The sequence below is a fragment of the Myodes glareolus genome, chromosome 2 (genome assembly GCF_982192425.1).
Source record: "Myodes glareolus chromosome 2, mMyoGla1.1, whole genome shotgun sequence".
Classification (NCBI taxonomy): domain Eukaryota; kingdom Metazoa; phylum Chordata; class Mammalia; order Rodentia; family Cricetidae; genus Myodes; species Myodes glareolus.
Window position 1 is genome coordinate 101,191,919 of NC_142027.1, and position 24,802 is coordinate 101,216,720.

Consider the following 24,802-nt stretch of genomic DNA (forward strand, 5'->3'; position numbering starts at 1 on the left):
CCTGTCTCAAAATAAATAAATAAAAGACTCTCCTAACTGTTGGGCTCAGGGAACCATTAGACTGTCTCTTGTGGCTCCAAGTGAAGGTCTCAAATGTCAGAAACCCTTCAAGTCCACTAACATGAAACCCCCACTAAAAATATGTTATATGCAGTGGTGGCGCATGCCTTAAATCCCAGCATTCGGGAGGTAGAGGCAGGTGGATCTCTGTGAATTTGAAGTCAACCTGGTCTACAAAGTGAGTTCCAGGATAAGCTTCAAAGCTATAGAGAAACCCTGTCTCAAAAAAACAAACACCCCCCCCCCAAAAAAATAAAAAAGGAAGAAATATCTGTTATATCTCAGTTTCCTTATAAATCACGGTCCTGCCTCTGCTGGGGTCTCGCAGTACCTGCAGGCGTCCCCATGCTCATGGTCTGCTCAGTGTTCCACACACACCCAGAACCTGTTTCTTGGCATCTTTGCTGCACACTGAGCCAAGCATGTCCTGGCAGCGTGCATCAGATTTTCTCGGCTGTCCCACTGCTTTCTATACCGACCTCACCATGCTATTTCACTGCTGTGGCCAACACCAGGAAATAGATTTCTGCTAACTTAACAAACAACAGAACCACACATTCCTTCCAACAGTGAAAGACAATGGACATGTTCCCAAGTCCTCGGTTATCTCTTGGAAGTACATATATTAGAAGATGAGACAGTTTTGATGAGAGTCTCACTGCTCCAGGTTGAAGTCATCCCTCGCCTTATAAACTCTACCATATTGTCTGTCACCTGGTTGAGTGTTGTGTGAATGCTGCCGTATCGGTTCCCAGTAGCATCATCATATGGAACCTTTAAATAGGATCTAGTCATCCGGTCAAAAATGCAGCAGAGTGAGAAACATAAGAGAGCTTCAAAGAACTCCAGGAAAACCAGCTGCAACGATAGGAAACATAGGGAGGTCTCGTTTACTCTGACACTCCAGAATGGACCAGGGATTGATTGGTGATTTCTTATTTGCTATTCCTTCTGCATATATGCTACACATGTATACAGCAACACATAGATGAATGGGGAGGCCAGAGGATAACACTGGGTGTCTTTCTTTACTGCTCCCCACCGTTCTCTTTGAAATAGGGTCTCTCACTGGCTTGGATTTCATTGATTCAGCTAGGCTGGCTGACCAGCAAGCGCTAAGGATTCTCCTGTCTCCCCCTCCCCAGCACTAGTATCACAAGCATGCACCACCACACCTGACCTCTTTATTATGTGGGCGCTGGAGATAGGATCTGAACTCAGGTCATCATGCTTGCACGGCAAGCACATCACCAATGCAGTCATCTCCCCAGCCCCTTTCTAATATTAGTCTCTGGTTTTTGAGAAGGTAACTGTATACACGCATATCCCACTTATATATATATATATATATATATATATATATATATATATATATAGCGTAAGAAGCATGCAGCTTAAACTGGGTAGCTTGGTTTACAATGTAGCAATGGTTTACAAACCTCTAGTTCAAAGTTGCTGTCAGTTCCGTCATACACAAAAGGGTTGTCCTCTGCTATCACAGTCATAAATTTGGTCGGAGTTAAGTCCTTGCTTAGCATCCTAAAGTCCTGTGAAAAGATGGCACCAAACACAGAAGCCTATGAGTACACGTGGGTATAGATTTCAATGTCCACGACAGCAACATAGCACCTTGAGAAAAATGTATCAGAAGTCAGGATCTTAAAAACTGATTCTTTTGAAGCTATAGTCCCAGCACTGGGGAGGCTGAGGCAGAAGGATCTGAGGCCAGACTGGGGTACACAGAAAGACCCTTCCTTAGATAAGAATCAAGGGAGGCTGGGGAGATGGCTTTAACACGCTTGCTGTGCAAGCATGAGGACCTGAGTTCCACCCTACCACCCATGTAAAAAGCCAGCACACAACGGCATTTAATCCCAGTGCTAGGAACGTGGAGGAGGGTAGATCCCTGAGGCTTGCTGACTGGCATCCATATTACATGGCTTAATCACTTGTGACTCCAGCTCCAGTCTTTTGGCCTTCAAGGGCACATGCATGCAATGTCATATACTCTCACACAGGTACACACATATATACCTAAATTTTAAAAAAAAATTCTTAACTAATGTAAAAGAAATGATACAGAAAGTTGTCATTGTACTGTTTTTAGGGAAACAGAGGACATAATTAGCCATTGAGGTATGACCATTGGGGGCTACTAAGGCCACCAGCAAAGGTTTATGGAAAGCAAAGGATCAGGCTGGTGCCACATGAGCCACTGATGAATCCCATCAGCACTAACAGGAAACACAATGGAAAAGACTGGTAACCCCCTGTGGCTTTGCAGAACACAGAACATCTGAACCTAATCAAGTCGCTGCTTCTAACTGTCACTTTCGGGGACTTGTGGGGAAAAGAAGATGCTGAACCTGACTGTGAGGACGCAGCCATTAAAGCCAGCATGCCCACCTCTGCAGGGATGAATGACTGCATCTTCAGAAATAAATGAACACAAGGAAAGAAGGGAACAAACAGAGGCATAATATTTTACCCCAAAACATAAACTTTTAAACACATTTCCCTAAGTTTAGACAATAGGATTTTTGTCACTTTTCATATATATATTTCTGTTAAGTTCCTAAATACTCTCTCTCTAATATTTATTTATTTCCAACTCATTATTTGGATTCCCACAAGTACAAATTTAAAATATTTCAGAACGAAGCTAGCAGCTGTGAGTTTGAGAACATGTATACAGAACATGTCAATTGTTTTTCAAACTAATGACTTTGTTTTTTGTTTTACATAGGATCTTACTATGTAGTACAGACTGACCTTGAACTCCTGATATTCCTGCCTCAGCCTCCCAAGTGCTGAGATTACAGGAATTTAACACCATGCTTGGCTTCCAAAGTAATACATTTTAAAACTACTGTTTTATGAGCAACAATTTTTGTTTTGTAGTGCTGGGAACTGTTTTGCCATAGGCAAATACTCCATGGACAAGGTACAGTCCAGGTCTGACCAGCTAACATTTTTATATTTATTTTATTTTCTGTATATGAGTGTTTTGCCTGCATGAATGTATGCGCTCCATAGTCACACCTGATGCCCAGGGAGGAGGTCAAGAGAAGGCGTCAGATCCGATGGAGCTGGAGCTACAGACGGTTGTGAGCTGCTGTGTGGGCGCTGAGAAGTGAGCTCAGGCCCTCTGCAGAAGCTGCAAGTGCTCTGCCACTGAGCTATCTCTCCACACCTATCCAGCCCTAGTGTTGTCTCTGTAGTGATATTTAGGGCTAACAAGATGCCTGAGGGGGTAAATGTGCTTGCCAACACACACACACGCACACACACGCACACGCACGCACGCACGCACACACACACACACACACACATACACACACACGCACACACACACATACACACACACGCACACACGCACATACACACATACGCACACACACATACACACACACGCACACACACACATACACACGCACACACACATACACACATACGCACACACACATACACACACACATGCACACACACACATACACATACACATGCACACATACGCACACACACATACACACACACATGCACACACACACATACACATACACATGCACACATCACACACACACACACACATCAATAAGAGCTACAAATACAATACAAACACTTTTAAGATGTTTTTGTCTCTTCCTCTCGATGGCCACATGTGCATGAGAAGGTGTTGCAGGGCTTCCTTCCCCCTGTTCTGGGAGCATTGCCCGGCACACACCCCTGTGCCTCACCTTTTGCTATCTGTCTCCTTCCGATGAAAGGAGACTTGTAAGCATTTGGTGGCCTTGAACAGTCACCCCAGATCTTCACCTCCTTAATTATGTAGCATTGATTTATCTTAATTAAAATCAAAGTACCTATCAACATAAAGGCAACATCAATCCTAAGAGTTATTACGCTCACTTTCAGCATCCAGAGGAAATACCTCATCTTCATTGTTAGCTCATAGGGCGGGGCCTCGTTCTGTCTGCAGTAGGTCGTGTAGATCTCCCAGCACTTATCGATATAATTCATTGAGTAGAGCGTCCGCTGTTGCTCACTGAATAAATGACCTAAAAATATAACATTCAGAAGTGATTACAGGGCTGGGGAGATGGCTCAGCGGAAAAAAACTCTGTTGTGCAAGCATGAGGACCAGAGAGCAGATCCCCAGTACCCAAAAAGCATATGACATAGAAACCTGCCTGTAACCCTAGAGGCAGGTAGGATTCCCCGAGCAAGCTGGCTAGCTAGACTAGGATAAATATAATCCTATTATTTTTGTATTTACCTTTTACCTGGCAGGCGTGTGGATGAATGTTCTCAGTCATCAGTTTTGTAAAACACAAAAAGAGTGATGGGCTTCTGTTCCTACGATGAAAAAGATACCATAATCAATTATTCCAGGAGATGGAGCTTAGCTTCCCTCTCCTGAAGTGTGGGTTAGACTTGACAAAACTGGCTTCTAACAAATAGGATTAAGAAAGGGAAATAGAGTAAGTTTATAGAAGTCCACTGGCAGCACTTTTCTCTGTGAGCACTAATCACAAGTCATACTGAAGTTCGGTGCTGCCGTGTGGTGGGGAGACGGCTCGGCTGGGAAGCACTTGCTGTGCAAGTCCAAGGACCTGGAGTGCACAGAGCTGATGTAAGAGCACGCGTCTGAAATTCCAGAGCTCTGCAGAGAGATGGGGACAGTAACAGAAGCTTGCAGGCCAGCTAGCGTGTGTACACAGTGGTAACGACAAAGGGATCTGTGTCAAACAAGCTGGAAGGTGAGGACTGATACCTGAGACGGTCCCCTGACTGTCACGTGCACGCTTTGGCACAGTCGTGCCTGCACACACACACACACACACACACAACACATACATAAACATGCACAAAAAGATCTAAAAAGTTCAAACCTAGTATTCTGCCCAAATCTCTCACCTCACCTCAGGGTAATTGCGGGAAAACATCAGAGTGCAAACTCAAACTGTGAGACACTTCACAAAATAACCAATAAACATGTTTTTAAAGATGGAAAGGTTGTGAAAGACAGAGACTGTGTAACTGTCACAGACTGATATAGTGAGATACATGGGAGGCAAAATGTAGCGTGAGCTCCTGGGACAGAAAAGGGACCATGGGAAAGGGCAACTTTTGGCTGGGGATGCAGCTCAGTAGTAGAATTCTGCCTAGCATGCGTGGTCTCAGGTTTCAGTCTGCACCTTCCATCATGTTTGAGAGGAGGCTCTGAGTTCAAGGACACTGTGCAGTGCTGAGTCCTTGCTCTGGATGAATCAACTATGGTAAGAGGTTGGTGCTAGGGGAACCTGGGTGCAGGATACATAGGAAGTCAATGTACTTAATGCCAACGCTTTTGAAAATCTAGTTATAAGGCTATGTTAATATATATACAAATACATAGAAAGACAGACAGAAAGACCAAGAAAGAGAGACAGGGTCTTATGTAGCTCAGGCTGGCCTTGAACTCATTAAGGATGATCTTAATTTCTTTTTTAAAAAAATAATTTATTTTGCTGGGCAATGGCAGCTCATGCCTTTAATCCCAGCACTTGGAAGGCAGAGGCAGGCGAATCTCTATGAGTTCGAGACCAGCCTGGTCTGCAAGAGCTAGTTCTAGGACAGGCTCCAAAGCTACAGAGAAACCTTATCTCGAAAAAATAAAAAAAATAATTTATTTTTATGAGCAATGATTGGTGTTTTGCCTAATGGTACGCCTGTGTGAGGATTTCGGATTCCATGGAACTGGAGTTACAGATAGTTGTGAGCTGCCATGTGGGGGACAGTGGCTCACACCTTTAATCCCAGCGTTTGAGAGTCGCATGCCTTTATAATCTCAGCACTAGGGAGGTGGTGAGCAGAGCAATATGGCTGGGCAGAGAAAGAAGTATAAAGGGGAAGAGACAGGAACTGACCATGGAGTCCTCAGAATTCCTGGAGACAGGATCTCGCCTACTTCTGTCTGAGGTAGAGGTAAGGTCCAGTAGCTAGCTGTTTCGCTTTTCTGATCTTCAGGTTGAACCCCAATATCTGTCTCTGGTTTTTATTATTTGTGCTACATTTACAGAACTAAAACAACTCAGATGGGGGTTCCCAACTTTTCATCCAGGACCCAGGCATTGTGGTTGAACTCTGTAGAAAAGCTTTGTGAAAATGACCAAGGCTACTGTTGAAAAGAGGGTCCACTGGGTCCCCTGGCAGGGACACAGATGTGGCACTTACTGGGTCCCCATGCAGTGCAGAACGTGCAGGGATGTGCAGATATGGTACTTACTGGGTCCTTTGGCAGGGACACAGATGTAGCACTTACTGGGTCCCCATGCAGGGATTTGCAGAGATGTGCAGGGATGCAGATGTGGCACTTACTAGGTCCCCATGCAGGGATGCATATGTGGCACTTACTGGGTCCTCACGCAGGGATGCATATGTGGCACTTACTGGGTTCCCATACAGTGCAGGGACATGCAGGGACGTGCAGGGATGCAGATGTGGCACTTACTGGGTTCCCGTGCACTGCAGGAACATGCAGGGATGCAGGTGTGGCACTTACTGGGTCCCCTGCAGGGATGCAGATGTGGCACTCACTGGGTCCCCATACAGTGTAGGGACGTGCAGGGACACAGACGTGGCACTTACTGGAACTCTTTGTGATGGATGTGGTGAGCCAGCTGCAGGAGGTAATTGAGGAATGTTCTTAAGAGTATAGTTCTGAACGGAGAGTGGATTTCTTCGATTGGAATGCCATTATAGACTGAAAGAAAAATGTTGGTGAGATCACTACCGCGCAGAAGAGCTCCAGTTACATTATGAGACATTTACAAGAGGCAGGTGGCTCTCAGGGAGTTCCAGGCCAGCCAGGGCTGTTACACAGAGAAACCCTGTCTTGAACCCACTCCCTCCAAAGATAATTTCATACATGTATATAATGTGCTTGATCAAACACATACCCCCATTTCCTGCCGTCCAATTCCTCTCCTACCATCCCCATCACCAACTTCATGTGCTCCTTTTTAAAACCCACCCATTCCCCTTAATGCTGCCTCTATGTGAGTGGGAATAAGACCATCTGCTTGACTATGGTTAGCTGGTCAAGGACCACATCCCTGAAGCAAACTGACTTCCCTCCCTCAGCAGCCATCACTTGCTAACAGCTCTTCAGCTAGGGGCGAGATTTCATGAGCCCCTCCCCATCTGTGTTGGAATCCGGGCTGGCTTGATCTAATGTGGGTCTTGTCATGCGGTCGCAGCTACAGTGGCCCTATCATGCCTGGCAAATACCTTTTTACTGTCGATGTCCACCACCTCGGGCTCTCGGAATCTTTCCATTCCCTCTTTTACAGTGACCCAGAAGGCCAGATACCCAATCTTGCAAGATAGTTATTGAAGCCTCAAGTCCGCTGTATCCTTTTGTTTGTATGTCTGTTGGTTTGGGTTTGGGCAGAAGCATTCGTTCCTCACACTGAGCCATCTCCCCATATTCTCTCTCAACACTTCTTGGCTTGTTTCCAGGTAGCAGTAACCAAGAGAGGAAGAGAACCTGGGATACTCACCACTTAGCACCCTGTCCATATCTGCAAGGGTGATATTGTGGTGGTGAAACCTACAGTCTTTCAGAAATCTCCAGAAGTGAAGCTTGGTCATGAGAAAGGTGTTATCCAGAGAGTGGTCACACCCAAGGCCGCTGTAGAAGCAGTAGATTCTCCTTAACTCGGAAATGTTCCTCAGGACTGCGTATTCTACCTGAAAAGAAGGACGCACGTGGGACCCAACTGTGCCTCATTAGAACAAAACTAAGAGGCTGGAGAGATGGCTCAGAGTGTAAGGGGGCCTGAGCTCAATTCCTAGCACCCACATTGGCTGGGATCACAGATATTTGCCATCATGCACAGTGGGTTTCTTTTCTTTTTTAGATTTCTAAATGTTTATGTGTATAGATGTTTTTCCTGAACATATGTCAACGCACCATAAGCACACAGTACCAGTGGAGGTTCGAAGGTATTGGAGCCCCTGTAATGAGTTACAGATGCTTGTTAGCTACTATGTGGGTGCTGGGAATTGAACCTGGGGCTTCTGAAAGAGCAGCTCTTAACGACTGGGCTATCTCTCATATCCAACATAGTAGGCTTCTTTCTCCTGCCTCTTTCATTATTTTTAGATTTATTTATTCTATTTTCCATGCATAAGTGTTTTGCCTGCATGTACCTATGTGTACCATGTGTGTGACTAGTGCAAAGGCACAGGATCTCCTGGAACTGAGTTATAGATGGTTATGAGCGACCATGTTAGTGCTAGGAACCAAAGCCAGGTTCTCCCCAAAAGCAACAAATACTCTTAACAGAGCCATCTCTCCAGTCCCGCAGTGGGTTTCTTGATTCCTAGGGAGTGCAGAATTTTCTGACCCCAGCAGCCCCTTTGACCCCACCTTCCACGAATGGGAAGTGATCACAGCTTTGGGCTTTAGATGGCTCTGAGGCCCTAGGCAATACCACTGAGTACTTCCCTCTCATAAACCTGCTCACTGCAGCATTCCCGGGCAGATTGAGATGGTCTAGACAGAACACCCCCCAGGAACACAGCAGACAACAACAGTGCCTAAAATGTAAGTGTATAATGGTAAAGGGGATTTTACCTGCTTCTTTTCTTCTTCTTGGGTTTCCTCAGGGTACATGTCCAGCAACAAATTTAAGTCTAGTTCAATACTGGATCCTAACACAGAATGGCTTTCGCTGCCGTCCAACTTTCGTAGGGTCTCTAACGAATGAAGCAAATGTGGGAGATGACTGTGAGAAGCAATGATAATGAGGGCTGGAAAGAAGGCAGCTGGGCTGGAGAGATGGCTCAGTGGTTAAGAGCACTGACTGCTCTTCCAGAGGACCAGAGTTCAATTCCCAGCACCCACATGGCAGCTCACACCTGTCTTCAGATCCAGTTGCAGGGGATCTGACACATTCACACCAATGCACATAAAATAAAGTTAAATCAGCCAAAAAAAAAAAGACAGCTAAAGGAGCTGGTTGCTCTTCCGGGGACCCGAGTTTAGTTCCTAGCACCCACGACAGGCAACTCAGAACTGTCTGTAGCTCCAGCTCTAGGGGATCCAGCACTTTCTTCTGGTCTCTGAGAGCACCCACAGACATGTACATGTACATAAATATAAACAACTCTTTCAAAGAAATCCTTTCGATGCCACATCAGAATGGTTGTTTATCAAAATGTGATTGAAGAGTACTCAATCACCCAGGCAATGTGGCACAGGCTATGCACCAGCCGCTGAGGAAGCTGAGGCAGGAGGATTCTATGTTCAAGACCAGCCTGTGCTACAGAGAGACTTTAAGGCCAGCCTGGACAACTTATACTCCTTTTCAAAATTAAAAACTAAGGGTCACTGTGATGGCTCACTAAGTTGTTTGCTGCCAAAGCGGATGACCTGTGTTTGACCCCTGGGACCTACGGGGTGAAAGGGCAAACAGACCCCCCCCCCCCCAAGTCGTCCTCTGACGACCACATGCACGCACACAAACAACAAAGAAAGACATTTTTAAATTAAAAGTTCAAAAGGAGGGCGTGGAAACAGTTCAATGGTAGAGCACTAGCAGTTCCCATAGTAATGCAGCTCAGCTGGTAGAGTGCTTGGCTCACACACATAAAGCCCTGGTGCCATCTCCAGCACCACATAAACCGGGCACAGTGGTGCCCTCCTGTCATCCTAGCATCCTGGGAGGTGGAGGATGGAGGATCAGGAGTTCAAGGTTATTCTTGGCTAGTCAATGAGTTCAAGGCCAGCCTGCCTAAACAAACACACAGAATGTTGAAGGAAACTTCTATTTTCTGAAGCAGCAGGTATATTTTCATGAATGAAAACTATATGAAAGATATTAATTTGCAGGGCCAGGCGTGATGGTGCACGTCTTCAATCCCAGCACTGAGGTAGAGGCAGGTGGATCTCTGTGAGTTCAAGGCCAGCCTGGATTACAAAAGTGACTTCCAGGACAGCCAGGACTGTTACACAGAGGAACTCTGTCTCAAAAAGCCAAACAAACAAATACATAAATAAAAGATATTAGTTTACTTTCACCCACCAGGCTCCCTATCAGCACTGGCAGAAGATTCCCGAGGCGGCCAGCTCCTTTGGGAGACATCTGACCGACGATCCAGGCTGCGTGTGTAATCAGTTTCAGATTCAAGGTACTGTGCAATGTGGTCATTGGAAAACAGCCCTTCATACACTCGTCCATTCTTGAAAGTTATCCTGCCCTATGGAACACAATGTCAGATGGTGCAGGAGAGGTATTATTCAGTGTTCACCAGGGGAGTTTTCAAGGGTTTGGATGTTTTGAAGATATATACTTAGACTATGAAGAATCATCCTCCATTGGGTTTCACGTCAGGGCTCCTTCTTCTCTCCTCCTCTTCCTCTTTTTCCAATCTCTCCCCAAGTTTAATTACCTCCAGGCCACAGAATGAACTTATAAAACTTTCTGAATGGCCAGCAGAGGGCCCATCTCAGTAGCTACCAACTTCCCTGCTTTCTGTCAACCCCAGGATGGTAGGTCCTGACTGAGGTGGACAGATGACCCAGTTCAGCTCTGGGAAATGAGGCATTTGTAGAGAGCTCTGGGAAATAAGTTGCTTTTCCTTTTCTTAGTGGGGTGTGCAATGTGAAGCCTGGAATCACATGGGAGAGGAACAACACAGGGTAAAGCTGTCACGTGGGTAAATAGGAAAGAAATGCTGACATCACTGAGTTAACAGCGCAAGCCAGCCCCAACGCCCACCTTGCCATTATATATGAAAATTTAAGCTGGACCGTAACTTGCAACCTGTACCCTCATTTATTTGTATACACATATAACAAAAACTGATTAAATCATTTCTGATATCCAGGAAGTAGATAATGTTATAAATAGCTCTAAATTCATGTCCTCACCTAACACAAATAGTTATCTTTACAGAATGAAATGCAGCTTACCAGATACACAGCTCACCCATATTTCACCAACTACACTCACCCTGCCATGCTTTTTGTTGGAAACCCATTCTCCCTCGTACATCGCTCCACTGGCATAGTAAAACTTGCCATGTCCGTGACGGAATCCGTTTACAAATGCTCCTATGTATTCGTTTCTCAAAGGATACTGAGAGTTGGGGATTCTCTTTAGAAACCATGTGTATGTTCCAAAGCCGTTCTGAAAAGAAAACACCTTGTCAGCATAAAATCCTCAGAATGCTCGCCCTTTACCTACACTCAGATTATGGCAAAGATGCTGATAATATGAAAGGGTAGAGCACACGAACCTAGAACAATTACTAGCTGTCTTTTGACCTACGGCAAATGATTTGAGCCCTTTATAACATTATAAAGTGGAACTAGCATCTACCTTGTAGGTTGGATCAAAGCTGTGTGAGACCATTACAGAAGACTACAGAATAGAACAGTGACTACCAAGTTTGGCTGAGAGCAGCAAATTGCAACTTTGGGTTTTGTTCTAGCTTGTCGTCTGCTGCTGAAATAAAACACCCCAACAAAAACAACCTGGGGGAGGAGGAAGGTCGGATGACTTCACTTCAGGGAGGCCACAGTGGCAGAAGCTTGAGACAGCTGATCACACTGCACCCACAGTCAAAGCAGAGAGCAATGGATGCGCGCTCAGCTAACTTTCTCCAGTTCATACAGTGCAGGTCCTGGGCCAGGGAATGGTCCCTTCCACAATTAAGACAGGTGTTCCCACATCAATGAAAGCATCAGAATAGCGTATCCCAGGTTCTCCCAGAGGCCCATCTCACAGGTGATTCTAGGTCCTGCGAGCTGGCAGTTAACGCTACCCATTACGAGTTTCTTAGAGTAGCCGTGTTTAAATGTCAGCTGCCACACGGTATTACTCTGAATAGCGTGGATGGGCGGTCAGGCTGTGACCCAGGCGATGACACGTGCCTACCTGAATGCCCTTCTCCCAGTGGCCAGTGTACTCCTCATTTGTGGTCAGCCACCTCATTCTGCCTTCCCCATGGCGCATATTGTTTTCCCACTGGCCTTCATATATGTTTCCTGACTTGTAGCTGGGACCAAAGAAGCCAATGAACAACTGGTTAGCTCACACAGACAACATTTGCCTTTAATGCCCTTCAACTCACCCCTGAAACACTTCTCAGAAAATCTAGCCCAGGACCCAAGCCACTGTTTCCAGTATTGAAAATGGGCAGCACCTGGTTGGCAAAAATATTCATATTGGAGTGAGTGAAATAATTCCCTTTATTAAAGAGTGAGGTTTTACATCTTTTTGAAACAACTCCTATTGTGTTATGATTACTTAACAATTCATCACTAAATACTATAAATTCTGGGCACGTATGTGGTATGTGCACGTGTGCGAGTGGACACCAAGGTGTATTTCCTCTGTTGTTTTTCATCCTTATTCTTTGAGACAGGGTCTCTCGCTGAACCTGACGCTCACCCATTTGGTGGGATAGGGTGTTTTTAATAAGTTTTAAGGATCCTCCTGTTTTTGCTCCCCTGTGCTGAGGTTACAGGCACATGCTGTTATACCCAACTTTTTAAAAAAAGATTTATTTATTTATTTCATGTATATGAGCGCTCTGTCTCCATGTATGACTTTATGCCAGAAAAGGACATCAGATTCCACTATGGATGGCTGTGAGCCACCAATGTGGGTGCTGGAAATTGGACTCAGGACCCCTGGAAGAGGAGCCAGTGCTCTTGACTGCTGAGTTAGTCTCTCCCAACCCCTTCCCCCACCTTCTTTTGAGACAGGATTTCACTGTGTAGCCCTGGCTAGCCTTGAACTCACTCTGTGGACCAGGCTAGCCTCGAGCTCAGAGATGCACCTGCCTCTACCTCCAGAGTACTTGGATTAAAGGCATGTGTCATCACTGCCTGGCTATTCCCAGCATCTTATGTGAGTGCTGGGGATTTGTTAGACCCCATGCTTTCCTGGCAGGACCATTACCAACTGACGCACCTCCCTAGCCCAGTAGTTAAAAGCACTTGCTCTTTTTCCACACGACCAGCGTCCCATTTCCCAGCGTCCATATTGGACAATTCACAACCACCTGTAATCCCAGCTTGAGGAGACCTGACACACCCCTCTGGATTCAAAGGTGCCAACATATACGTGTACACACATATACACATAAATAAAAAAAATCTTAAAAGAACATATAGCCCTGCTGGGCATGAGGTACAGGTTTGTAATCACAACCCTTGGGAGGCAGAGAAAGGAGACTGGAGTTCACGGTCAGCAAGAACTTGTACATAAAGAGCCAACAGGGCAGGGGCTGTAGCTCAGTGGTAGGGTACTTGCTCAGCATGTCTAGGCTTTGGGTTCAATCCCTAGCACTGCCAAAACTAAAATAACAACAACAAATGACTATCAGCTCACTCCAAAACCAAGCGAAAATATTGCTGTTCCTCAGAAAACACTCAGGAATGTGGTCTGTGATGAATGCAGAGGACAGAGGAAGGCAGTCTCTACTTATAACAGTGAAACGTACCAGCAGATGCTTTTGTGAGTTTCCCATAGAAGGTTTTCATTATTATGGAGTGGAGTAATTGAAAACTCCACTGTACATGGACGGAAAATGTGTTCTCCGTCGTTTCTGCACCTTATCTTTAGCCTGGGTGAGAATGAAGTGAGCCTCTAAAAGCTTTTTCACCCATAACCCAAATATGGAGGGAAAGGTTGCACCTACCATCTTATTCCCCAGCCCTTTTTGATGTTGTATACCCAGTCTCCCTCATACCAAGAGGTTCCCTCTTGATTGTAATAGATGGATCCCTAAAACAAACAATATTAGGAGAAATCAAGCCTCATGACGCAAATCCTCTTTGCATAAACATCAGATCAGACATGCAAATCTAATAACTATAAACTATGCAGAGGCCAGTGTCACAGTTGCCAAGACAACCCATGATGCTTTGGCTTTGCAGACCAAGTGGGATGGGGAAATGTGGGTAAAAGTGCTTCCTATGCAAGCGTGAAGATCCGAGTTCAGATTCCAGAATCCACAGAAAAAAGCTGGACACCCAGTGTAAACAACTGCCATCCCAGCACTCCTGCTAGGAAACGGGAGATGGAGACAGGGGACCCTCCGGGAGCACAGGGCCCCATCTAGCACTCTGTACACAGCTGTGAATAACAAGAGACCTGCTGCAAACGAGGTAAAAGAGGAGGACATGTACCCAAGGTTGTCCTTTGACCTTCCTTTGACCTTCACATGCACACCATGAATAAGCACGCGGACACACATAAAGAAAAGTGCAAAGTATGTCCATGAACAGCACAAGTCAGCCATTTCTTGTGTGAGTCAGACATTTTTTTTTTTTTAGTGGGGGGAAACACCTTGGAGAAACAACTTAATGGAGGGATTACTTATTTTGGTTTGTGGTTTCAGAGGATTCAGTCCATCAGCCTCAGTTCTGTTAGTCAGGGGCCAGTGGTGAGGCAGAGCGTCATGGCAGTAATTGTTTGCCAGGAGCTGCTCACCTTGCAGACAGGAAGCACAGAGGAGCAGGAGGGGACCAGGGACAAGCTAGCTCCCAGATGGCCAGCTCCCAGTACCTGCTTCCTCAAACTAGGTCTCACCTCCTCTTAGGGCCATCCAACCCTTTGACGTTGAGAACTGATATTGCTATCTATAAGTATGTTGGGTCTTATTCATGATATCCGGGGATAAATAGGGCCCATGGCTCACACGCTGACCATGACTGTTTTCTAGAAACTTCCAATTAGGATCATCAGCTAAATGCCAAGTTTCTCACACATGAGCCTATGAGGAACATTTCCTAGTCACACCAATACATGCCTGAATAATAAAATGTCCTAAGAAGGCATGGAACAGATAGAGAAGTTCCATCTTCAGTTAGGCATGGTGTCTCATACCTATAATCCCCACTCTTAGGCAGTGAGGCAGAAAGATCACCCCAAGTCAGAGACCAGCCTGGGATACAGGGTAAGAGCCTGTTTCAAAGCAAATAAAGGTGATTCATCAGAGTAAAGGTGTCTGTCTCCTAGTCCTGTGACCTTAGACCCACATGGTAGTGAGAATCGATGTCTACAAACTGTCTTCTGACCTCCACATGCATATCATGGTGTGTGTGTGTGTGTCTGTATCTGTGTGTCTGTGTGTGTGTCTGTGTACTTGCACATGTGCATACACACATATAATTAAATGTAATAAAAAGATAAAAATAGCTCAAATGTCCATTAACAGATGAATAGACAAATTATAGTACATATTTACAATGAAATATTAAAAAAATAAAGTACCAACACATGTCACAACTTAGATGAATCTTGAAAATATTATGCTTAGTGAAACAGCTAGGCACAAAAGGTCACATATTATTTGATTCCATTTATACAGAAATGACTGTTATAGTTTGGATACAAAATGTCCCCGACAAGTTCATGCACTTAATACTTAGTTTCCAGCTGCTGGTGTTATTTTGGAAGGTTCTGGAAAGTTTAGAAGATTAGGGCCTATGGGGAAGAAGTAGGTCACTGAGGGGTGCACTCTTGAGGGCTATTGCATCTTGTCTTGGTCTCATTCCTCTTCCTCCTGTCTACCATGAGGGCAGCAGTCTCTACATGCTTTTACCACTGTCATACGTGATGAACCAGAAACAGCACCGATGGCCATGGACTGAACCCTCTGAAACTGTGAGCCAAAAGTTATCTTTTTCTTCCTCAGTTGATTCTGTTGTTATTGCTGGTAGTGGTGGTGGGTTGTTTTGTTTTCTTTTGAGACAAGGTCTCCCTATGTCCCTTGGCTGGCCTGGAACTTGCTCTGTGGATCAGGTTGGTCTCAAACTCACAGAGATCCACCTGCCTCTGCCTCACAAATGCTAGGATTAAAAGTGTGCACCACCATGCCTGGCAAGGGTTTGTGTCACAGTGCCAAAACGTCTGACTGACACAATGTCTAAGAGGTAAACCCATACATATAGCAAGTATTGGTAGGCAGTTGCTAGGGGTGTGGAGTGGGAGGGATGAGGGGTACTTCCAATGCACATGTTTCATTTCATGGTGCTGAAAACGTTTTTAGTGATGATGGTTGTACAATGTTATGAAGGGTTAATTTTACATCATGTAGACATTCACATGGATGGGATTCTTTCACGGGCACACCTCACCTACCTTCCCATGTCTCTTGCCATGACACCAGTGGCCGATGTAGGACACGGGCTGTGTGCCACACTTGAACATACCAAATCCATTCCTCATGCCGTTGATCACTTCTCCTTCATATGTGCTGCCATCTGGCCATGTATACACACCATGGTTCATGGGGATATTCTTCACAAAGTCCCCCTAAAGCAAAATGGCCACCAGAGTGACAGGAGAAGGCAATGAAGGGACTCCACACCCAGGGGCTGTTTGAGAGTCTCCTGACCACACTGACTGCCCCTGACTCTTCTGTGGAAGTAGTGGGTATGGCCCTCACATCCTTTTCTCCGTGTTCTCCATCCTCTCTCACCTTGTTCTTTCAGTGCATGGAAGTCCAGGAAGAAGAAAGCTCTGAGAAGCAAGCAGATGACCTGGTAATGTTGTGGCTGCCAATCCTGACCTTAACTTTAGACCATCAGGATCCACCTTGGAGAGGTCTGGATGGTCATATTGATCACCCGTGGAAAACCTCTGTCTCACCATGGTTCACCAAAATATCCTGCAGATGTGTTTGTCAAGGGCCCACCTTACGGGCGTCTTCTGAAGACCTCACTGTGTGCTGGTGGAGGGTGCCTCATTGTGAGCAGCTTGTGGTGATGTGCCATGGCCCAAAGATGGCAGGTTCTCTCCCAGAGCAGTTCTGTTGGTAATGTTGGTAGTGGTGCTGGGGAATGAATGTGGGCTCCCCACATGCTAAGCTGGTGCTCTGCCACAACTCTAAGACTAGGAATTCACTAGATAATCATCAGTCACCAGAGGACACAGACATTGGCTTTGGCCATTGGTCAAATAACATATTGGTGCTACCTGGCTCAACAAGCCTGAGAATGTCTCAAGAGCCACCATCTCACCCATGAACTCCCTTTGATAGGCTGATCATGGAGGGTTCTGTGCTCAACCTCCAGAGAACTTCCAGAGACAGTGAGGCAGAAGGACCTGCCTGGCAAAACCACCACTCAGGGCTCAGAAGCCTTGAGTGCTGGTTGCAGGCTAGGTGGGTGTGGCATGGAAAGGGAGTTCTCTCGGAAAGCCTGGTCCTAACACACTGTTGGGGCTGGATCCCCGGCTCTCCTGCCCTCGTGTGCCTACACCTCTACAGCTCCTGTCCTGCTTCCCAGCTGTCATTTGAATGCATTGCTGTATGCATGTGCCTTAAATGTCTCTGCTACCATTTATGAACATCATGACATTAGTAGCTCTGCGGTAGACATTTCTAGAACAGCTCTTCAGGCACTCACAGGTTTTGTGGGTGGGAGCTGAAACTGGCACTGTCTCTTGGAGGGCAAATCTGTTCTCAGTTCGCACAGCCAGTTTAAAAATACCCACTTCCCCTCAGCCCAGCCACCCAGATGGTCTTTGTGAAACCCCATAATGGAATACGTGCAGTCAGTATAAACAGTTAGATCTCTGTGGGTGGGTATGGCTTACCTAGAAAAGAATAAAGGAATAAAAGAGACTATATAAACTGTGTTTATACAAAGCATGAGGGATTAAACACACATCTGTGTGCTATGCACGCAGAGAACATATAGATTACCACCAAACTCCACCCATGTGTGTTGCACGCACACACAGGACAGCTCCAGTGATTTCCAGACACCCGATGCAGTCATTAAGTCACTACATTGAACACACAAGTTAGTCTCTGTACCCTTCTGTTCTCTGCACTTTTGGTTCTGGGTTAATCCTAACTTTCTCATTTGTTACTCTTTTTCTGAAATAGGGTCTTACTGTGCAGACTCAGGATGGCATGGAATTCAAAATCTCCTGCCTCAACTTCCCAAGTGCTAGAATTACATGACACCAGTTGTGTATTCTAACTTACTTGTTTTGTTTGTTGGTTTTTTTTGTGACAGGGTCTTATAACATGGTTCTAGCTGTCCTGGAACTCACTATGTAGACCAGACTGACCTCAAACCCACAGATATCTGCCTGCCTTCCAAACGCTGGAATTAAAGGTGTGCACCAACATGCCTAACCTAACTTACTTTTTGTTTGTTTGTTTTGTTTTGTTTTTTTGAGACAGGGTTTCCCCTGTGTAGCCTTAGCAGTCCTGGAACTCACTCTGTAGACCAGGCTGGCCTCAAACACACAGAGATCTGTCTGCCTCTGCCTCCCAAGTGTTTGGATTAAAGGCGTGCGCCACCACCGCCTGGTCTAACTTACTTTTGCAAAATTAGTATAACTCGATGGCTAGAGAGATAGTTCAACAGTTAAGAGCATGTATTGCTTTTATAGAGAGCCTGAGTACAGTTACTAGTATTCATATCAGTAGCTCCCAACTGTATGTGACTCCAGCTCCAGAGATTCAATGCCCTCTTCTGGCCTCTGAGAGAACTTGAACCCACTGGACATAGCAACACATAGACAAACGCATGCGCGCATGCACACAGACTTTAAAAAATAAAAATGAATTTTTTAAAAACAGTGTAGTACGTTGACCATTAAACTCTACAGTTAACACTAACCCATGATAATGCTTTACCTCGTATTTTAGTCCGTCAGCCCAAATATAAGTCCCTTGTCCATGCATCAGTCCTTCTGAAAACATACCCTAAGAAAGAAAACAACAGTGGAACTTAGACGGGAGCTGTGGCTCATCGGAGACTGGAATCCTGTCCATCCCTTTACCCAAGGGCGTGTGCTGGCTGCCTAGCAACAGCAGCAGGGTGCCTGCTCTGAGCATACACCACACGGTGATCCAGCCAAGCCAGAAAGGATCCGAGGAGGCATTTAAAACATCCTTAAAACTTAGATCTGATCACCAGAGGCATATTCTCCTAAGTAAGCACCTGGAAGATATCTGAACGGTGGCCCAAAAGAATCCAAATAACTTTGATTTTGCACTTTGATCTTTCAGGATTTGGGTCTGAGGATGAAGTTCAGTGGTTGACTAGCATGTTCAAGGCCCTGGGCCCTATCCCCTACATTGCAAAAATAAAACCAAAGCAAAGCCATATATATATATATTTTACAAATTACCTACACAAGGTAGCCAATTAAAACTATCATTCAGCTATCAGACATATCACATTTGTAAGTTTCATACTTTATTTTCTCTTACTGGAAATGATCAGTGTTCATGTGCACATGACTGTGTACTGACAGACACATACATGTATGGATATGTATGTACGTGTGTATAACTTAGGCTCAAGAGAATCCAGTACTCTCTTTTGGCCTCCATGGGCATCTGCTCACACAGAGAACAAGACATACACATAAGATTTAAAAATCTTTAAGAAGTATTCTACTATAATAAACACATATTTCTAATAATCTGAATGAATGAATAAACGAATATCTTAATTGTGTCCTACAAATAAAAGTTAAAAAATGGAAGGACCCTTAAAAATGTAATAATTATGGAATGGTTGTATTTAGCAATTTTGAGTTTTTGTAGTATCACAATGAAAAATCAGATGAGCCAGGGAGTTACCATGTTCTGGGCACCAAGCTTCAGTTTAGGATAATCACAAAGTCCTGGTTGTCAGGGTGACGACTGCACCATAATGTGGAGATGTTCACGGCCACTAGACTGTCTACTTAAAAGGGTTAAAATAACAAATGTTGGGTATGATTCAATTTTTAAAAAAATTTGTCTTGTATTTTGATGTGGGTCCTACAATGATGAAAGTCGTATACTAATACATAAAAATTTATAAGTGAAAGCAGTTCCAACTGTATTCTATCATTGTGTGGTTAACATGTAAAAATCAATGTACCCGGGGCTGGAGAGATGGCTCAGAGGTGAAGAGCACTGACTGCTCTTCCAGAGGTCCAGGTTCAATTCCCAGCAACCACATGGTGGCTCACAACTATCTGTAATGAGATCTGGTGCCCTCTTCTGGCGTGCAAGCATACATGGAAGGAATGTTGTATACATAATAAATAAATAAATCTTAAAAAAAAATCGATGTACCCGTTCAAAGAACAGAAGAAACCATGCTAACTGAGTGTGTTCATAGCAAAATGACAGCAAGACTGGGATGCTGCTCTTTAGGGTTCATCGGTTTTTATTTTTCACAGTGCCAGGCATGGAGCCAGGGTTTTGTGCATGTTAGGCAAGCGCTTTACCACTGTGCTACCCTACCCCCAGGCCTGAGGCTCTGCTCATCGCGGTAGGCCTGAGTTCTATCTCTGTTGCCATGATAAAGCCCAAAGGCAACTTAGAGAGAGGATTTATTTGGTTTACACTTCCAGCTCACAGTCCACTGAGTGAGTCAGGACAGGAACTCGAGCGGCAACTTGAAGCAGAAACCATGAAGGAATGCTGATGGCTTTTATTTATCTAGCTTCTTTTTTTTTTCCTCTTCACTTTTTTCTGCTTTATTTTTAAAGACAGGGTTTCTTTGTAGCTTTGGTGCCTGTCCTAGAACTCTCTTTGTAGACCAGGCTGGCCTCGAACTCACAGAGATCCACCTGCCTCTGCCTCCTGAGTGCTGGGATTAAAGGCGTGTGCCACCACCTCCTGGCTTTTCTAGCTTTCTTATACCACCCAGGACCACCTGCCTATGGGATAACACCACCTACTATATCATATATGTGTGTGTGTTTTCATATGTATATGTGTATGTATGTATATGTATATGTATATGTATATGTAGATATGGTTCCCTCCTATATCAATCAACAATCAACACAATCCCCCACATACATGCCTATAAGCCAAATTGATCTGGGTGATCCCTCAACTGAGACTTCCTTCTTAGGTGACTCTAGGCTATGTCAAGTTGACAATTAAAACTAGAGCAACCTCTGTGTTAAATCTGTAGACAGAACCAAATACAGATAGAAGACATTTGGGGGAAGAAGTTAGAGTACTATCTAGTTAGGACTACAACAACTGCATCTGTACTAGACAGGCACTTTTTTTAAAATATTTATTTATTTATTATGTGTACAATATTCTGCCTGTGTGTATGCCTGCAGGCCAGAAGAGGGCTCCAGACCCCTTTACAGATGGTTGTGAGCCACCATGTGGTTGCTGGGAATTGAACTCAGGACCTTTGGAAGAACAGGCAATGCTCTTAACCTCTGAGCCATCTCTCCAGCCCCGGCACTTTTTTTTTTAAAGATCATCTCCTGCAAAAGGTATAGTCTAACAACTATTTGCACAGAATCTGGATTATATTCAGTACTGTGAATTGTGCAGACATTGACAAGGAATATGTGAGGGCAGTGGGTGTAGATTGGTGGCAGGGCACTTGGGTAGTACACTCCAGGCCACTCTAGGCTCTGGATTCCATCCTCGGTACACCACAAGGACAAGCCACAGCAAAAATACTTGGGAGGATGTGCATAGGTTCTTTTTTAAAAGATTTACTTTTATCTGTGTGCATGTGTTGCACACAGAAAGCGCAGTGCTTACAGAGGTCAGAAGGGAGTGTCACATCCCCTGGATTTGGAGGTACAGGCAGTTGTGAGCTGTCGTTCCTCTGCTGGGAACTAAACACTGCTCCTCTTCTACAAGAGCAGCAAACCTTCTTAACTGTTGAGCCACCTCTCTCGCCCCAGTGGTATGTGCAGGGTCTATGCAAACATGACAGCATTTTGTGTGTGGGACTTAAACATCCAACTTTGGCACCGAGCCTGTGGATGATAGTTTTTAACCTAGTTATTTATCTATGCCTTGTCAATAGCTAAAAATCAGGGGACACACCCTAAAATAAGTCAGTTATACTGAGTCATACCTCAAGCAGGAGGGAGGGGTTCAGCATAAAAACAGTCTGTGGTAGTTCTGATGGTTTTAGAGGAATCAGAGGAATTCACTCAAGCCCTGAACATCTAAGACTTTCAGCTCCCCCCTTCCCCCAGCCCTCCTGGCTCCAGTAATTATGACTTACATGGTAGGTGTTTCCACCTTGAAAGACAGCGAAGCCTTCTCCCTCATACAGTCCTCGGATTTTCTCCCCTTCATAGCTACAAAGAAATAGAGTTCAAACTCATGAGTGGTGTGGGGTGGACAGTGGGTTAAAGCACATGGGACATCAGGGTCACACAACTGTCGGTGTGGTACATGGGTTCTGTCTGGGAAGAGGGACAGGATATTCTGGAGACAGAACCCAATGCTAGCTTTAAAACACTGTGAGTGCATTTAATACGCCAAACTATACATTTTATTTATTTCCATTTTTTAAAAAATCCCTGTTTATGCGGAGAGATGGTTTATGTGTGCGCATGAAAGTGATCTGGAATCATCCTTTACTGCTCTTCCACGTCACCCACTGAGGCAGGGTCTCTCAACCAAACCCCGAGCTTGCCAGTATGGCTAGTCTTCCTAGCCAGTTTGCTCTAGGGATTCCCTATCTCTATCTTCCAAAGCCTGAATTATAGACTGGTGGACCACACGTTCACCTGACGTTTACCTAAGTTTCTCGGGATCTGAACTTTGGTCCTTATGTTTGTATGGTCACCAATTCAGCTTCTGGGCCATCTTACTAGTCCCTGAATTATATATTTTAAGTGGTCAAAATAGCAAATGTTATGTATTTTTACTGAAAAACAAATTTTTCTTTGGGCTGCTAGCTCACAAAAAATGACATGGAGAGTATTAATTACAAACAGCTCAATCTATAGCTTAGGCGTGTACCATTAGCCCTTGTAACTTGAACTAACCCATTTGTATTTATCTACATTTTGATTTGTGGCTTTTTATCTCTATTTCATCTTGCTCCCCCTGTTTCTTCTCTGTGTCCTCTGGCATCTCTCCTGCTGCTTAGATTTATCTCTTCTTCTCTCTCTCTCTCTGCCCGGAAGTCTCACCTAACCTCTTCCTGCCTAGCTATTGGCCATTCTGCTCTTTATTAAACCAAGCAGAAGGTGCCTTGGCAAAGATACATTTTCACAGTATACAAAAAGATTTTTCTACATTTTACCATGATAAAAACATTCTTGAAAGACTGGAGTGATGGTTCAGTGGTTGCTCTTGCAGAGAACCTGGGTTGGATTCCCATGTGATGGCTCACAACCATCTGTAACTCCAGTTCTAGGGGATCTGCCACCCTCTTCTGGCTTCTGTGGGCACTGTACGCATGTGGTGCACAGACAGACATGCAGGCAAACACTCATATACATAAAGATTAGAAATAAATACATCTTTAAGAACTGTTTATAAAAGGTTTTTAGGGAGCTGGGAAAATGACTCAGTTGATAAAATACCTGCCACATAAACCTAAGACCCTGAGTTCAGATCCCTGTGCCCACTTCAAGGCAGGCACAGCAGCACACATCGGTCAGCAAAGCACACACCATGAAACTATGATGACCGAGTTCAGAGACAGGAAAGAAGGAAAAGCTAGGCATTGTGGTACACCTTTGTAATTCCAGCTTCCCAGTGCTGGGGAGACAGAGACAAGGATCTCTGGAGCTTGCTGGCCAGACCATCCAACCAAATTAATGAATTCCACACTCACATACAAAAGTGGTTTTGGAGGTAGAGAATTGCAGGATCATAAAACTGTATGAGCCAGGTGGTGGTGATGGTAGAGGAGCATGCCTTTAACCCCAGCACTCGGGAGGCAGAGGCAGGCAATTTCTGAGTTCAAGGCCAGTCTGGTCTACAGAGTGAGTTCCAGGATGACCAGGGCTACACAGAGAAACCCTGTCTCAAACAGACAAAACCACCACCACCAACAACATGTGACATTTGGTTTAAAGAGACTGGCCCTGTCAGCCCCAGAAAAGTTACCTTTCCACAATGAGTTTGGTCAGGATGGGCTCTTCATACTGGGTTTCATCTTCATTCTGATACATATTTGCAGAGTCTCTTTTGGGTGTCAACTGCTTGAGTGGAATTTCCAATACTGGGATGGCACTAGCCGGTACTTCCTGCTTCCCAGCGCTGCCATCTTTGAAAGTCTCTGGGTTTTCCGAATTGGAGGATGAAGAGCGGGCTGACTTATCGCCTTTCTTGTCTGCTTTTTTCTTTTCTTTCACCATGGCCTTTGGAAGAGGTAGAGTTTACCTCAGATACAGAGTTAGCCAACGATTCCTTCGATAGGCTGAAGTGTTGTTTCAAAACATGGATGGGTTTTACCTGAAAAATTATGTTTATAAATACTTGGTTGTTTCAATCATAAAAAATTATTATCATTTTACTAAAGCCTGAGTAACCACAAATATCATTCATTTATGTAAATAATTCAATTTCAGTGTTGCATGATGGTTTAAAAATGTTTAATATTAGAACCATTATAAAACATTATTTCATTTACAATTTTACTGCATTTATTTATCTGTTAATTTTGTGCATATGGGTATGTGTGGGGGTACCTGTGTGCCATGGTACATGTGTGGAAGCTAAACCACAGTTTTCTGCAGGTGCTTCTCTCCCGTCATAATGTGTGTCCTGGGGATCACACGCAGGTTGTCTGGCTTGGCAGCAAGCACCTTTAACCACTGAGCCATTTTTGCCAGCCAATGTAACATTGTCTTTTCAAACCGTGTTGTAGTTAGGAATGGTAATCCTTAGTCGGCAAACTGCTTGCCTCAAAAGCAGGAAGGCCCGAGCTCAGATCACCATCGCCCATGTAAAAGGCTAATGCAATGGCATGCATCTGTAA

At 44.7% G+C, this 24,802-nt stretch overlaps 1 protein-coding gene across 2 annotated transcripts in view; it reads right to left on the reverse strand.

The window, feature by feature from the left end:
• LOC125402196 (radial spoke head 10 homolog B) overlaps window positions 1-24,802 on the reverse strand; it is a 54,531-nt gene that overhangs the window by 25,020 nt on the left and 4,709 nt on the right. For both annotated transcript variants that reach the window (XM_048436786.3, XM_048436787.3), the window contains exons 2-16: window positions 23,929-24,276; window positions 22,085-22,160; window positions 18,724-18,792; window positions 16,209-16,382; window positions 13,762-13,847; window positions 11,991-12,111; window positions 11,064-11,240; window positions 10,134-10,308; window positions 8,684-8,805; window positions 7,605-7,794; window positions 6,691-6,805; window positions 4,337-4,416; window positions 3,970-4,118; window positions 1,500-1,607; window positions 775-918 (exon numbers count right to left, since the gene is read on the reverse strand). In XM_048436786.3, the coding sequence (XP_048292743.3) occupies window positions 775-918; window positions 1,500-1,607; window positions 3,970-4,118; window positions 4,337-4,416; window positions 6,691-6,805; window positions 7,605-7,794; window positions 8,684-8,805; window positions 10,134-10,308; window positions 11,064-11,240; window positions 11,991-12,111; window positions 13,762-13,847; window positions 16,209-16,382; window positions 18,724-18,792; window positions 22,085-22,160; window positions 23,929-24,179 (2,037 nt within the window). In that variant the 5' untranslated portion in view covers window positions 24,180-24,276. The remainder of the gene's footprint in view (window positions 1-774; window positions 919-1,499; window positions 1,608-3,969; window positions 4,119-4,336; window positions 4,417-6,690; window positions 6,806-7,604; window positions 7,795-8,683; window positions 8,806-10,133; window positions 10,309-11,063; window positions 11,241-11,990; window positions 12,112-13,761; window positions 13,848-16,208; window positions 16,383-18,723; window positions 18,793-22,084; window positions 22,161-23,928; window positions 24,277-24,802) is intronic.